At 34.0% G+C, this 16,314-nt stretch overlaps 1 protein-coding gene across 4 annotated transcripts; it reads right to left on the bottom strand.

The window, feature by feature from the left end:
* Nucleotides 1-240: 240 nt before the first annotated feature.
* LOC113873208 (transportin-1) lies at nucleotides 241-15,682 on the bottom strand. 4 transcript variants are annotated; one of them, XM_027511243.1, is made up of 30 exons: nucleotides 15,243-15,656; nucleotides 14,348-14,635; nucleotides 12,350-12,439; nucleotides 12,159-12,240; nucleotides 12,097-12,102; nucleotides 11,983-12,065; nucleotides 11,568-11,618; nucleotides 11,140-11,225; nucleotides 10,476-10,542; nucleotides 10,333-10,389; nucleotides 10,218-10,247; nucleotides 10,074-10,133; nucleotides 9,810-9,923; nucleotides 9,440-9,553; nucleotides 8,918-9,016; nucleotides 8,013-8,138; nucleotides 7,833-7,907; nucleotides 7,630-7,701; nucleotides 7,363-7,473; nucleotides 6,528-6,611; nucleotides 5,596-5,703; nucleotides 4,634-4,735; nucleotides 4,291-4,353; nucleotides 4,137-4,211; nucleotides 2,648-2,719; nucleotides 2,453-2,577; nucleotides 1,448-1,499; nucleotides 1,304-1,372; nucleotides 1,164-1,223; nucleotides 357-1,050 (listed from the first exon to the last, which is right to left on the bottom strand). In XM_027511243.1, exons 1-30 carry the CDS (start codon nucleotides 15,432-15,434, stop codon nucleotides 967-969), a joined length of 2,697 nt encoding a protein of 898 aa, XP_027367044.1. In that variant the 5' UTR covers nucleotides 15,435-15,656; the 3' UTR covers nucleotides 357-966. The 4 variants fall into 4 exon arrangements, with proteins under 4 accessions (XP_027367043.1, XP_027367042.1, XP_027367044.1 ...); XM_027511244.1 differs by lacking the exon at nucleotides 12,097-12,102 and having other exon boundaries at nucleotides 369-878; nucleotides 1,023-1,050; nucleotides 11,983-12,063; nucleotides 12,163-12,240; nucleotides 15,243-15,532; XM_027511242.1 differs by lacking the exon at nucleotides 12,097-12,102 and having other exon boundaries at nucleotides 241-1,050; nucleotides 11,983-12,063; nucleotides 12,163-12,240; nucleotides 15,243-15,682.
* Nucleotides 15,683-16,314: the final 632 nt, after the last annotated feature.

Below are 16,314 nucleotides of genomic sequence, written 5' to 3'. Positions count from 1 at the left end.
CGTTAAATTAAAATTAATCTCATAATTATAGCAACTATAAATATTAACTAGAAATGGTAAAATTATCTCTATCCGTAAACATGCAGATGTTTGATTAAATGAGCTTTTTTCTACCTTATGGTGTTCATATCCGTGGATACCTATATACATAAAATTGTTAAAATATTCTTATATATAAAAAACAAACATGATTTTAATTTTACTATTTTATGGTTCTTTTGGTATATGCTTAAACTTGATATATGAACAGTAAAGATCTATTATCTGAGGTGAGTATATTTGTACAATTATTAACGGGCATCGACAGCATAACCCGTAAGAAAAAATGTCAACAATTTTCCCTTCTGGCCAAAGTAGAAAAATAGTAAACGAAATATACATATGTTCAAATATTTATTGTTTCAATCAAAATTCAAATGATGCGCTGCCTAAGGCAACACATACATAGCTGAAATCGGTCTTCAATTAAGTTACAACGTACAAATAATTAAACTAAATACGTAGGAAACTACAAGTCAGATCATACTCCCCCCAACTCGCCCCTGCTCCTTTCTTTTTCTCCCGCCTCTCTCTCTCTCTGGTGGTACAAAACTGTGTAACCAAGACAACCTATCAACTCAAAAAATCTAGATATATTGGAAAACTGTGACGATGAACACAAGGGTCGAATAAAATTCCTAGCCTTTAATTAAGGCTTTAACTATAAAGACAACAAAGAATCAAGCATTTTCAAAGGTTGAAAGTCATTCCCCTGTACATTTCTCATGGGAAACTCCATCAAATGAGATTTTGAAGGCTTGAGGAACTGCCTGCAATCATCAAGCTCAAACGAATTCTACAAGTACTGATACCTCTGACTGAAAACCGAGACTAGGCACCTGCTTAATATGAATGGTGACTCCAATATTGCTTGATAACACACAAAATGACCAAGGCCAATGCAGATACAAAGCTCACACAATCAAATTATACTTGATATTTTGAAAGCTTTTCTTTTATTGGAGGCTCCAAAGCAGACATACATTGGTCCCATGCTCCATTGCGCAGCATCTATAGCATAAATATGGAGTTTATAGTTTCAACTTCACAATGTAAGAAATTCATCTACGACTTGCACATAATTACCAAGGCAGATGTGTGCCCGAGAGAGAAGCAACACTAACCTGTTTGTACCCATGCAATATCTGGCAGACTTCATTGTGTAAATCTTCACTCCTTATTTCCTGTAGACATCAATAAAAAGAAGTTATATTACAGAAACCTTAAAACATTTCTACAACAACAATGATGATGGTAAACATACATGCCAACTTGCAATGGCTTTGCACATGTATACAAGCGAACTTAGAGCTCCAGATGGATTAACTTTGACCTGAAAACAAATGTAAAACACCAATTACTTGAGCAATCTACACAAAAAAAGTTTACTGTGTGAATAGGAGCATACCATAGCACATAGACCTCTAAAAGCATCCTCTTTCTCAACATCATCTCGTATCCTGCCACAAATCATACAAGAGAAATCAATACACAAGATAACCTGCAATGAAACAGTGCACATCTGAAGTCATAGTGAATATGTTTAGATATTGGTTTACTTCCCTTTATATGTCACTGTGCTTGAATTCCAAATATATATATAAATATAGATAGATAGATAGATAGACACAAGATTGCAGGCACACTTGACCAGTTTACAAATGAAAACTAAACAAATTGGATGTTTGTGACAAACAAGTTAATAAATATGTAAAGTAAGAGGGACTTTATAGTATAAATTTTTTCACAGGTATTATCTAAGATCTTCATCATAATACAGTGGACTTTCATCTCCAATGAGACAGCTTTGAACACAATCTGATGTTTTTGTGTGATCAATACCATTTACATTCTTGGGGAGATATCCCAACCGCTAAAATCTTAAGTGTTATTATTAAGATATCAATCAAATGCAGATCAATGTATCAATTTCATGGTAGAGAAGATTACCCGATCCATAAATATTGCAATATATTACACTGTTTAATGAAATTATGTTCAACATGACCTAAAGGTAAGTATCAACGAAAGAAAAACACCCACCTTCAATCCCAGCTACCCCATTCATAAACAATCCCAAGGGAAAAGCATTGTAACCAATTTCTCAACTTATGTTGAATACACTTGGCATTGAATTTTCAAACCCCCGCCCCCCCTTTTCCTAAACATATGGGGTAAATAAAACACGAACTACTTTCATTTAATATGAAAGGGTAAACAAGAAATTAGCCACAAAAGTCTATATATATTAGTAATTTATTGACAAAACTTATTCATGATGTGAACCCGTCAAAGAAGCTTTGAATTTCAAAACATTTTTATTGAAGTGACTTAAGGAAACAGGATTTATTTGTTAGGTGCTCATTGGTGCAAGTCATGACTAAAGGAAGCACAAAGTGGTACAATAACTTACATTGACAAAGCACTGCACCAAGATTGCATAAAATGCTCCATATGTGGTGATACAAGTTCTGGACAGACCCACGCAAGCCTACCCAGTGTTATTGCACTATTTTCTATAAGTGACTTGTTGAGTCCCTATAACCAGCAAGAAGATCAGCAACTAAGCATGACCAAAATAATAATTGAAGTGTGATAAGACAATGACCTCAGCATGCTGAAGAATTGGGACCAGGCATGAAATTACGGTTAAAACAATGGGAGAAATTTCTTGACGAACCTGAAATTCAAAATTTGTAGTTTACGATAACAAATTTTATATTAAAATGAATATAATGTGATGTGGAATGGACAACATCAGAAGCCATTCACACTCATAACAGAATATCAGAAACAAGAAAAGCAAACCCATGAAGGAAAAAAACCCTCAAACAAATACACATCAGACTAGGTGTAAAAGCAAATTGTTTAGCAAATGTGCAATACCATGTTAAAAGAACCTACTCCAATACTAGAAGGCAGAGCAAACAAGAAATATGCAAAGCATGCCTTTCAAAATTTAATGAGGAAGCAGTTGAACAAAAACATCAATGAATGCACAAAACTCCATCAATGAACCAATATATAATGCAGTAATATATTATTAGCATATCTGTAAAATTATCTGTCAAGGACCTACTCCAAATATCTCAATCTAAACAAAACCGATTCAATAAATAAAATAACAATACACCACAGAACTAAAAATATGCATATGGATAGGAATTTTCAGGAGGAAAAAATTAAATGTACAGAAGCAGTAGGGATTCGAAGTTAACAGCTATATTCATAAAGAGTAGGTTAAAGGAAGTTTATATTCAAGAACTAAACATTCATGATAACTAGTTTTAACTTAGAGAAGTACTCCACATGTTCCAGTTGTTAGTTGTAGCCTGATTCTATTTCTAATGACAGCGTCAGTTATGCCTAGTTAGTTGCGGTTAGTGTCTGTTCTAATAACAAAATCAGTCAGCCTAACTCTTTTTAACAGAGTTCAGTAAGGACAGTTTTCTCCAGCTGATTATATAAATAGTAGAGCTATTTAAGAGAGTTCATTCAGTAATGAAAATATATAGATTAACAGATCCTCACAATCTCTTTCTACTCTTACGTTCCTGCAGTTTCTCTCATTTTCCCTCCCAACCACAATTATAATATGGTTCCAAAAGCTTGCTTGAATTTGACCCTAGCTAAGGCATTAGCATCCAATCCTTTTCAAAATTTGGTGATCCTCACCCTCCTACTTTGTCTGTTCAAGCATCCTTCTCAATTTCAGGAATGACACTCATTGCGAAAGACTTTCTCTTCTGAAACAGTAAGTTGAAGCCGTTATCATGGGACATTATCTTCATCACTTTGTGGTCAATGCAGAGATTTCAAACTGGTTTCTCACTGAAGATGACCAAGACACTGACAAAATCAGGTATGATTACCTTCATTTTGTGCAGTAAGGCTAGCCGCTCTTTTTCATGGCTTCTCTGCCATGTCATTATACGTCAGTTTTAGTTTATCGATGGCTAAAATTTTACACACAGTAATCACTATGTCTAACACAGCTTCCAAAAATATGCAAACCTATGTCCATAAATGCCAATTAGATTCTACTTTCCATTTATTTATACCATTTTATCAGAATGCAGCATTTAACATTTACATACCTTAACTGCTAATTCTCCAATTGCCCAGCATGCATTATTTGCTACAGAAATAGCCTCCTTTACCTTTGAAATTTCCTATACATCAAGCATGGTATATGAATAATATAATCAAAATGCAACCCAATAGCTAAAGTTAAGTCAGGCACATGTGTACCAGCTGCTTGGCTGCAGACTCAAGAAACTCAGACAAACGAGGTTGCAAATGAATTGGGCAAACCTAGCCAAATTACCATTGTTAGAATACCATCAACTTAAGATACAGTCCACAGAATAAAACCCTGCTCCCTCCAAAAAAAAATGTAAAACTAGCATGTTCAGGTAGGCTCAAAAATTTATTTCCACCCTTTCCCCAGCCCCCACCCACCTACTCAAATAAATAGATAAATTTTTGCCATAAAAATAAATTTACTTTCAAAAGATAACAAGGGTAAGGAGTAATGAAAAGCTTATGCCTGAGGGCTTCAGGTACAAGGTATGCAGATATACATTCAACTTACTCGTGCAAGGTCTCCAAGTAAGGCAAAGGCACTTTGTCGAACATCAGGAGCATCATCCACACAACAATGCAAGAGTAGGTCCCTCAAAGAACATTGTGCAACCTGTAAAAAAGTAATGAAGATAATCTTACAAAATCTCATAATTTCTGGTTTAATTAACCTCGGGCAGATGTCAAGATGTCAAACAGCAAGCAAAAATTTAGAAGATAAAAAATTGTTTTCAATTTCATGGATTTATGCATACAAAAAAAAACTACTAGTTTTAAGGCAAGATAAAGGTAAAAGGGAAAACGCAGCTTTTAAGGATAGAATTAGCTGCAATCACGTCAAAAACTAAAGAAATTGAAATAAAATCCAAATTCAGGACTTTTCTGACATTGAATATTTTTCAACCAGCTTTGATCAATGATTTATTTTAGAAAGAATTCAATGACCTTTCTTACACAAATTCACAAATATGCTTATTACTGAAAGGCAAATATTATGGTCATATTCAATGTTAGACAGCCAAATTTACTTCTAGTAAAAACTCAACCTTCAATTTTAGAAAACTGAAATCCTGTTTGTAGGTTCCCAATTATGCACTATATGTAGAAATCTTTCTGATGTAGCACAAAACAATATTAAAAATGAAAAAACATATACCTCAATATAAAACCTGGCATAGTTACACTGAACAAGAAGTAAAAAGGTGTAGTAAAGATAAGTAAATAGCACTATATCATGTAACAGCCTAACAGCTAACTATAGCACTATTTCAGTATTAAAATATACAGAAATGGTTCAACAAATACTTTATTTGCTTGATATGAAAAAGAAGATTAAATATGGATTTACACCATGTTTTTATGCTTGTAAATGAAACACAAATATTTCAGGAAAATAACATCCAAGATGACAAATAATTTACTAACAGAAATGCATGATCTCATATCTTCAAAACACAAGTTTTCAATTAGTACCAAACTCTCTATTCCACTGCCAAGACCCTCTGCTAGTCCAGAAAGCAGATCAAGAGAGCATACAATGAACTCCTTGTCATACTGAACCCCAGCTGCAACAGGATCAGCCTGAAATAGAACGCACACTCAATTTGTTTATAAATAAAATAAAATATCATAATCAGCCCCAACTGGTAATACAGTATTCTGTCAGACAAATCATAAATAAGGTCAAGAAAATGAATCTTTTTGGTTCAAATACAATAAATAGTAATAAATACTAGCACATAAACACCATAATAACATTTCATAATTTTAGGTTTTATGTATTTCAGAGATCCATCTACAGATAGTCCCAGGAATGGTAGAGCTACAGCGGTCAATAGAAGATGTACATACAGAAGGGATAACAGCACATTCTAGCAGTTATAAAATAAGGTGATTAGTTCACACTGACTGTTGGAATATCACATAGAATCAATTCCTATCCAAGACTATTTTAGATTATCTTAGAAATTACTTCTTATGATTGGTTTCCCTATTTCTTAATTTCCATTTTTCCAAATGAATTATGATTTGTTACCTAATCTAGTTAGGATTATTAGCATAGATAAGGGTTAACACTTTAGGTTTATCATCACATTGTACTACAAAACATCATATCAAGTCAATATGAATTTTAAAGTATTCATTCTCTATTCTCCCATTTTTCTATCTCTATACCTAAAACCGTTTCAACATTATTTTCACTAATACTAACAAGAAGATACATGATAGACTGTCTTTTGAATGTGAGATTACAGAAAGGAAAAAACATGTAGCACTAACAGGATGACAAATGAAACAACAGGCAACATCTAGAAAACAACAAAATGTTACGAATTGTTGGGTTTTCTACAAAGATATAAGCAAAACTAAATTTTAAAAGATCATTTAGTAAAAGTAATCAGAACCTTAGCAAATTGTTGGGTCTGGATTATATTTATGCACCTCCTAAAAACAGGTTCTGCAAATTGAGTGAAACCAGTACCCAGGGCCTGTTACAAATTGAACACCAAAATTCCACATCAGGAGCAGGAAAATACAGAAGATGATACAGATGCAGTCCATATAAACATTCCAAATGATATATAGATAGGTCCCCTCAAATTCCATGCATATATAACAAGAATCAGAATGAGCGATAACCTAACTTCCAACAGTTCAAATAAGCCTATTAATTTAAATGAAATATATGAAATAAAACTTTTAGTTGGAACGAATTTATTGTCGAGTTTAACAGATAAGGAGGAAGTAATAAAGAGCTACAAACAGAAAAACCTAGCCTTCAGAATTAAATGGACCTTTTTCCAACATATTAGTCTACTTAGCAACATAACTACAATCACCTAAGCTGTATCAAGTTCACCCATAACTTTTCAAGCCCTTTGAAAATAGGATGCATTTCAGCAACATCAAATTAAGTCTAATTTTCAAGAAGCTCAGACACGTGTCTTCCGCATGGTGCTAACATTGTCAAGAGAAAAATACTGCACATTGCCAGCTCAACAATTTTTTAGTCTTCAACTAATACATTGGAAAAACTTATATGCATTCAAGTCTGCAACCTAAACTGGGAATCTATTGATCAAAGAACAACCTGCAGATCACATGTCTGCCAGCACTTTCATGTTCAAACTTCAAAGTTCAAACATACATGTCTATAATAGTTGCTATAAAAGTAACTAACAACATAGACAAGAAATATTTATTATATATATAATACATTGGAAAAACTGATATGCGTACATGTGCTATAGATGTAAAGCATTCCAGGAGTGGAAAAAGATCTTTGTCTGAATTTGAAAGCTGTTGCCACTTCTCAATTAATGGTGGCATAAGAATGTCAAGATAAACAGCCTGCAAATCAAGGAGAGATACAATTGGTAAAGAAATGTCTTTGAAACAAAAGAGAGAAAATGTCAATATGACAGATAACTTGGAAAGGGGAGAAAACTTTAGGTTGCGGGAGAAGGTTGATTGTTCTATCATGGACTACTATTTAGACTAACATACCTGATTCAGCTCGCCTCCAACAGCTTCAGCAAGAGTTCCAATAGCATCATATACAATCCTGAGGTTTCGCCTCTGAAGTTAAGAACAAAAAACTAGAATTAAAAATGTTGGAGCATACATATGATGAGAAGAAGCATAGCACAGTATTGTAACATTTAACAACAAACATAAACAGATATTACGTATCAGTGACATGAAATCACCTGATATTTCCCAAAAGCAATCATCAGGTGCTTCAATATAATTTCCAAACGTGGTGCCAACTCTTCAGCAGCCTCCTATCATAAGTAAACCAAATTTGAAATGTATATTATAAATTTAAAATAAATGAAGTAATTGAGTCAATTCATTAAGGATAAATGAACAGAAATTGTAGTCAGAACCTCTTCCAGTGTAGCAAAAGCTGAGCAAGCAGCCTCTTGGACACGCTTATTATCATCCAAAATTCTCCGTAGAAGACCCATAAGAACATTGTCAAATTGTTCATAGCCTTTAGGATGCCCAATACCCTAAGGAACACAAAAATCAAACAAGATAACCTCTAAACCAAATTTATAGAAACTGCACTATAACAAACTATGAATCACTAACTTTATATGTAAGTGCATATATATGCTATAAATAATATTTGCCCTGGTTTTGTCAATTTCCAGTACTCTAGACAACCTACAATATTCCAAATTTCCAATGGATTAAAGATCCTTCAAGACTGATGCAAGATTTTGCAACTAACTAAGAACTAGTCGTAGAGAGTGAATTGATCAATCAACCATTTAGTACTAACTAATTATGATGTTGATCAAGCATGCCAAATTTTATAAGCACAATATGCATGGCAAGGCTTCAACTCATTGATGATTTATGTGAACTATTCACCCCATGGGTTTTTTGTTGGTATAAGAATGAGATTGATTTTGATTTCCACTTATGTTAATAGACTGTAATCCGTATACATTTATAAGTTATAACATATACAAGCTCAAATCAAAATATTAAATACATGAATGTAAAAGCAACAGAGTATACCAAAGTAATTCATTAAAAGAATGTCAGGAAAAGGGGCGTATTTGTATAAATTGGTAATATATACTAATAAGGTATATAATAGTAATTTGGGAAGATATTGGGGATTTTAATAATTAGGAATTTGAAAGTATTTGGGATTTTATTGTCATGATTTTTTAAGACATTGTAAAAAGTAAATAAAGTTATAAAATTTTGAGAGGAAAAATGCCAAAAAAATAATTGCTATGCAATAGCAGAGAAGGAAACAAAAATCCATTCATACCTGAACAATAAACTTGCTAAACCGAGATAGTGTCCAGCACGAAATACTTCGTATAAGAGGAAACTTATCATCAAGAAGAGGGATAAGAAATGCCACAATCTATAAATGCAGAACAATGAATTATTTAATATTCTAAATCAGTTAGTAAGAAATAAGGGCTAAACAGCTTTTAAATATAAAAAGGAAAAACTGTTCTGACAAATGAGTAAACGTAAGAAACAAATAAAGTGGATCATAAAACCAGACTCAACAAAATAAAAATGGCAGTGACTAAAAGACTAACAAAAGAAACACTTTACATCTTTTGGCATGAATTTGAAATTATAAGTCATCTAGAAAGGTGTTATAAGTATGTGACAGTGATTGTATAATTGAACATAAGCATGAATAAATTAGTGCAAGGATGAAAAAATATATTTTTTCACAAAGTATTTTATGGGGTATGAATAAACAAACTACTTTTCCGACACTTAAGCAATCTGCTCTTCAATAAAAGTCATCAGAATCAAGAATAGAAAATACCTCCAACAGATGAGGGTAAAGACCATTGATGCAACCCTCCCCTATGGCACCAAGAGCCAAGACAGCAGCTTCCCTTTCTTTCCAAGCATCATCCCCACCAGTAGACAGCTTAGCCTGCACACATTTTCAAAACCTTATTATTTTCTCACAAAAGAAGGCAACAGTTCATGGGGAAATTACCATCATATAATAGTTTTCACATATGTCTTCTACACACACACACACACCTATATTTGATCCACTATCATTATGCATACAGACTACCTTTGAATTAATACAGCACAAGTTCAACAGGTACTCGTTCTTTAACCAGTAGCCACTATGATTATTGGAACTTCATTACAAAATGACCACAAGAAGCTTAAATCACCTCAACAATAGGCATCAAAGTCGGAAGGATCTCATCTCCAAAAACATTTGATAGAATATCTAGAGCAGCTGCACTGCATTTCCGTAAATTCCATGTGTTGACAACATCATCATCCTGTAAATATGAAAAGTAAAATTTGATTTTAGATTAGCAAAGCACTTTTTTTATCATTTCAGCTTTCAAAAGCTACACAAACTCTAATATATATATAAAATGTTAATCAAATAACTTGAGTAAACAATCAATAGAGCAATTACAACATACATCTTCTTCTACTTCATCTGATCCATGAAACCTTGATACATGAAACCGAGGTTTAATGTCCTACATTGCAAAACTCATAAATTAGAAATACGATTGTCCGAAACTAAAAAAAAATCCAGTAAGTCAACCTAAAAACAACCAGACCTGATCTCGATCGGGTTGAGATCCATCTTCCTGAAAAAAAGAATTATTAAAACAAATGAAGCCAAATAAACAAGAATTAATTGAAATACAAATACTAAATTATCCAAAAGAAGACCTCAGCTTCAATAAGTGATTCATCATCATCTGCATAGGCCATGTTTGACAACAAAACCTACATAGATGCAACAAACAAACTTCAAATTCCAAATCTTACATGGTAAAACAATTATAGAAGACAATTCATATAATTTGGTTTACTGGAATAAGACGTGGCAAGAATTCTCTTAAGTTTTCAGGTGGCAGCTGAGCATCACAATAAGCAGACCTGCAAAAGAAATTGTTAGAAAAATATGCAAAAGCTCCCAGGATTTAATGAAGACAAAGTTTTAGTACAGTTATAAATCTTAAACATACTTAACATGAAATACAGCATCACCATGCAATAGAATTATCAAACTCTTATTTACATCAGTGTGCTTATTTAGAAAAAGGAAATCAGTATACATATGCCATCCTAGTAACCAGGAAGACAAAATGAACCCCATTTATCAATCTCAGACAGAAGTACAAATGAAAATACATTGCTGGAGCTGGAAAATAGAAAGGCTTGGATGCTAGAATGATTCATTAGGCTGGCTACTATACAAATTTGGAGACAAAAGATTTTTGAAACTGGTATTTGATCGATTTTATAGACAAAATGAATTTAACAAAATGCTCCAAAATTGTAATCATACACCCTGGTGGGAATTACACTCCAAAATGGAATAGATTATAGCCACCTACACCCCCAACACTGCCCAAAAAAACGACGACAAGACAAAACACAACTAAGTTTATCCTTTTCCAAGCAACACAATGAACTCCAGGTCTCCAGCTACTAGTTGTAACATTAAGAAAATAACATCCCAAGCAATAGTACCAAAATTCACAGGCTTCAAGGGCTACTTCATCATCTGTGTCCTTGTTGACTTGTAACATGTATTCAATCACATTCCGCAAATGTGGCTGCAGCATGGTTAACAATTGCATCAGATAAGAGAGAGCAGATAAAAATAAGCTTAATTTTAAAGAAAACAAATAGGCAAGACAGCTTGCTTGTTTGAGTGGTTGGGAAAATAGAAATTTACTTGGACATGATAAAATGCAAGATATGAATGATAAAATAGCAATGTATTCAGATTTTACAATTTCAAAATGAATTCTACTTGCCCCAAAAGTAAGCACCTACGTATAGTGTGATGGAATGAATAAAGTAGATAAAATGCCTCAATGTGCACAACATTCCCAAAAAAATAAGCATATTCAATTAACTTGAAAAATTCCAATAAAGCAGAACAAGATGCGCACCTCCAAGAAAGATGGACGGACTTCAATTATCTGAACAAATGCCGCACAAACCTGGTCATCAATGGAAAATAGGATGGTTTCAATTGATTCCAACATTAATATGAAATAGTAATAACTCATTTGAGCAAAAACAGTTAATCAAATTCCTTGTGTTAAACACAATCAGAAATTAAAAGAAAATGTCAACAGGATCTAGCCTTCACTCTCCTATGTCATCAAAATAATGAATACATAAAAGATAGAATATGCTGCGAGCGGCTGGGCAAAAAGACCAAAGCCTCAATTACTAGCAATTCAACCCAAAAAAAAAAAGAAAAAGAAAACGGGTTTGGAAAAGGAACATTAAGTAATTCAGCAATAATGAATATTGGAAAACATTTCATTTTCGCACAACTAATGAGCATTCAGAACTCACCAACTTCCGCACTTCTGCAGCAGGATCATTTGCAAGAATAAACAGACCTTGAAGATATTGATCCATGGATGCATACAAGGCCTGTATAGAAGGATTTAGACAATTACTATCAATTCCAAACTTCAGCATTATATTTAATAAACAGAGAACTGAGAAGATGTAGTCCTGTGATATACTTACAGAAGGCATTAACATAATGTATTGATTTACAGAACCCAATGATAGCTTTCTCAATGAAGCATGTGGTGATTGGAAAAACTGAAACAAAAAATAAAAGAAAATAAGAGTAAATATAAAGAAAGCAGTTGGAGGATACAGTTATAAAAAGTGAAAGAGAACAAATATGAAAAGAAAATACTGGTGTTACCCGAAATAATCTAGGAAGAAATATGTTAATAGGGCGTTCCGCTAATCCTGGTACATCAGAATCAAGATATTGGGGAATATCTTCACAAATCTGCATACAGTAAAATATGAAGTGTTAAAAAGGTGCTATTGGAATGTAAACAAATGTTATGAAATATGAAGTATCAGTTGCTGAGAGTGGAATATTTCAAGCCTGCTAAAAATATAGAACATACAAACTCCCCATTCATATGACTTTGATTTTTCAATTGTATATGTTATATCAGACTTAACCAAAGTAGAAATCAAAATGAAGAACTTTATTTGCAGAAAAAAAAAAACAGCAAAGGATATGATTTTTCCATTCACCTGCACCCAGCCTGATCTCATTTCTGTGATTTATCATCAAGGGAATAAGGAAGGGAATTGATAAAAGAGGAACCGGAAGGAATTATATGTCATTTTTTTACTTTTAGCTTAATTATACTTACCTTTAGTTTTGCTGAAGTTCACTTATGGCCCTCTTAGTTTTAATTGCAAAAATATTGTCCTTATAGTTTTTGAAACTGATGCAATTTAAGTCCCCAATCAATATCAGATTGATATTAATGTGGCACACTTTTATCCAAAGTAGCAAGGTGTCATATCATTTCCAATTCAGCAAAATCATACAGAGGAGTCAAATCATCAAATTTGATGCTACATATAACCATCAGATAGACAAGGTGATTTCATTCATTCAATCAATATGAAAACATAAGGGGTGCCAAATGACAATGTTCTCATAGCACACAAGATCCATGCTTCATCCACAGAAGGAATTGTCATTGTTTAGTTCCATTTATTTTGAAGAAATAATCGCTTCTTTTTTACCAGGGTGCTTTGGAAACAGTTATTTCTAGAAAAATAATCTTTTCTCAAACAAGCACGAAATCTTGTATGAATGATCATTACTTTTTCTTTTATTTCATTTTTCCATCAAAGCCATTTTTATGTTCATTCATTATAATCGCAGTTATAAAAGCAATCTTATAAATTAACAACAAAACAGGAAATAGCAAGTGCAACATATATCAACTATTGCACTAAAAAAAATAAATGTAACTTTAAAAATAATAAATGTTATTTAAATGTTACAACAAGAACTCAAATCCTATTTTTCTTAACTGTGGGGGTAGGAGTGTATAAGAATAGTAAATCCCTCCCCCCGCCCCCCAAACTTCTTTATTTTCAAATATCACTTCCAATTATTAAATATTTTATTTTATATAAAAGTAAATGTTTGCATCCATAATCATTCCTGATGTACCAGAATAAAATCAGAACACCTGTTCTACATTCACTCAAAATCCTCCCACTTGTGTAGCTTAAGATCCATTTAGTGCGTTAGTATTATTTTCTCTTGCATTGTCACCCCAAAAGAGAGAGAGAGAGAGAAGGTCCAGAGAAGTTCCCATGGTGTGTCCACACACTTCATGTATTCACAAATGCACCAAAAATATGGCATTTTTGGTATGATATACTTTCCTTCCATTATTGATGTGTGCTCATCTTCTCATAACCATAAAAATATAGATGAGAGATGTTATACTAAACAGTGAAAAACATAAAAATGAACTAAATAAAAGCCAAGAGGAAGGAGGAGAAGCTGAAAATGTTAACCGTTCTACCACCAGTCAGTACATGTGGGTACCAGCACTATTCTCAAAGTAACGGTCAATGACACAACCAATAGATTACTTTTTGAGAAAAATCCAAGCCACTGTAATTGGTATTGTCTGTGGGTCAATGTTCATGTTTAATTTGTTTTTATTAGAATAATAGAGTTCTCATCTCTAAGGATGATGCCTAATCCTCCTTATCTTTGTTTCTATTCTTTCCCTCAAATAAAAATTCTTCTGTATCCAATAATAATAAACTTCTCTCTCCTTTCTCTACACAGGTAGAGTAGCACCAAATAACTCAAGTACTCAAAATACAATTTAAGCATATTATATTGACTCTAGGATGGAGAAAATACCTTGGATAATGCATCCATTGCACCTTCCATGTGATTCAGATCATTACTGTCTAAGCAATTTACAAGGGCTTGCAACAATTCAGGCCACCCAACTACTCCACCTATTTGAACAACAACACTAATAACAGTTCCTGTGGTAGATCTTATGTGCTTATCTGCTGCACCAAGACAAGGCAGCAACTCTGATTTCACGTATTGTTGGTACGTAGGCGGCATAGATTTGTATGTGTTTCTGAGGTTATTCTTCAGATATAAACCAGCAGCCTGGCGAATCTCCACTGATTTCCCCTATTCAAAAGAAAATTGCCACAGCAACACAATCATCAATGTAAAATCAGGTATTCCATGAACCCACCGAACCATAATTGCCCCACACCACACACGATGCAGTTTTGCAAATAGTCTCGAAATGTTATCTAAGCCAATGCCATATAGATAAGACTTACTTCCATAAACCATTTGAATGATTTAAAAATACCAGATACACAGTTTTCTAGATGCGATACGAAGAACAAGTTAGGGAAAACTAAAAACAAGAGAGTTGACTAGTGTCAGTCATTAACCGGTTCGTGCAATTTGATGAAGTAACAGACAAAACGATAGTATCAAAAAGAGAGAATAAAACGTTGTCGCTTTCTTGCTCGAGCGTAACACAACCTTCATAAGTCCAGTAGATTTCATTTTACTCAGAACAATCAAATCAAACACAAATAATACCCTACGAAATAAAGCACTCAAAAAGCTTCACATCACTGAGAGTAAAATTTTCCAATCGAACAAAAACAACACAAAGCGATCCTCACTGTTAACGCAAGCAGTAAACAGGCGATGCAAATAAACAGAAGGAAAAGGTGGATTATAGATAGAAGAGTATAAAAGTGAGAATTAGAGATACCTCAGCACGGGAGAAGATGAAGGCGAGGTAATTGTTGAAGTCAGGGAGGTGAGAGTAGTGCTGAAGGTGTTGCCAAATCTGAGCCTTGTCAGCGGAAGAAGAATGTGAAATCTGCTGCTCCAGGAGACCGCAGATCTCCTTGAACCCTTGTTCCTGAGGCTGCCACGATGGAGTCGCCGCCGCCGCCGCCATGCTCACCGGAATCCGGCCACGCGAATCAGAGAGAGAGAGAGAGAGAGAGAGAGAGGGAGGGAGAGAGAAAGGGGTTTTGGAATTAGTGGGCGCAACAGAGAGAGAGAGAGAGAGAGAGAACGACACCGCTTTTTAAATGAAACGCAACGCAACGCAACGCAAGAGCTTCAAGGTTCTCGACTCGAGCACACACAAAATACAAATAACTTTTTCTTCTGCCAGCAAAGAAACAACCCTCGCCTCGCACACTCCTCTCTCTCTCTCTCTCAATAGTCACTGTTCACACCATCAATAATCCCACAAACACTGTTCACCGGTTGGGTTTTAGGTTAGGCCTTCCTACTTTGGGCTCTACGGGAAAAATAAATTAAAATAAGCTTTGTAAAATAATAATTCAAAAATCATATTCAGTTTGTCATCATCATTTTACTTTTTAACCCACCAGATATGGTATCATAGAACATTTCTGGGACCGTCATATTATATAATCTTACGCAATGTTAAATTTAGTCAAGATTAGCATTAATGTTAATGCACATTCATCAAGCTTCAAGATACAAAAATAAACCCAACCCTCGTGGGACTCATTGACTACCCGATCTGCCTGCAATTGTAGATGGTATGGTCTTCAACGTGTACTTTCCAATGCTTTCAACCCATACTGCTTTGGTCTTGCTGTGTTGGGGGAAGCAATAAATCAAATCTAATACAAACTAATCATGTTTTATGCCCTTAAGCAATGACTTGGGGATGATGGTAATTTCCTACTCAAATTTTAAGCATTCATTACTCGTCCATCATAACCTACTTTAGTGTCATACAACGTAGTTTCCTTATAGTTGGGCAAATTCATTTTGCTAGTCTCCCATTATGGATCTTG

The sequence above is a fragment of the Abrus precatorius genome, unplaced genomic scaffold (genome assembly GCF_003935025.1).
Source record: "Abrus precatorius isolate BTA unplaced genomic scaffold, Abrus_2018 Scaffold7, whole genome shotgun sequence".
In the NCBI taxonomy this organism is placed as follows: domain Eukaryota; kingdom Viridiplantae; phylum Streptophyta; class Magnoliopsida; order Fabales; family Fabaceae; genus Abrus; species Abrus precatorius.
The sequence above is the reverse complement of the archived record's forward strand: the minus strand, read 5'-3'. Positions and strand labels throughout refer to the sequence as shown.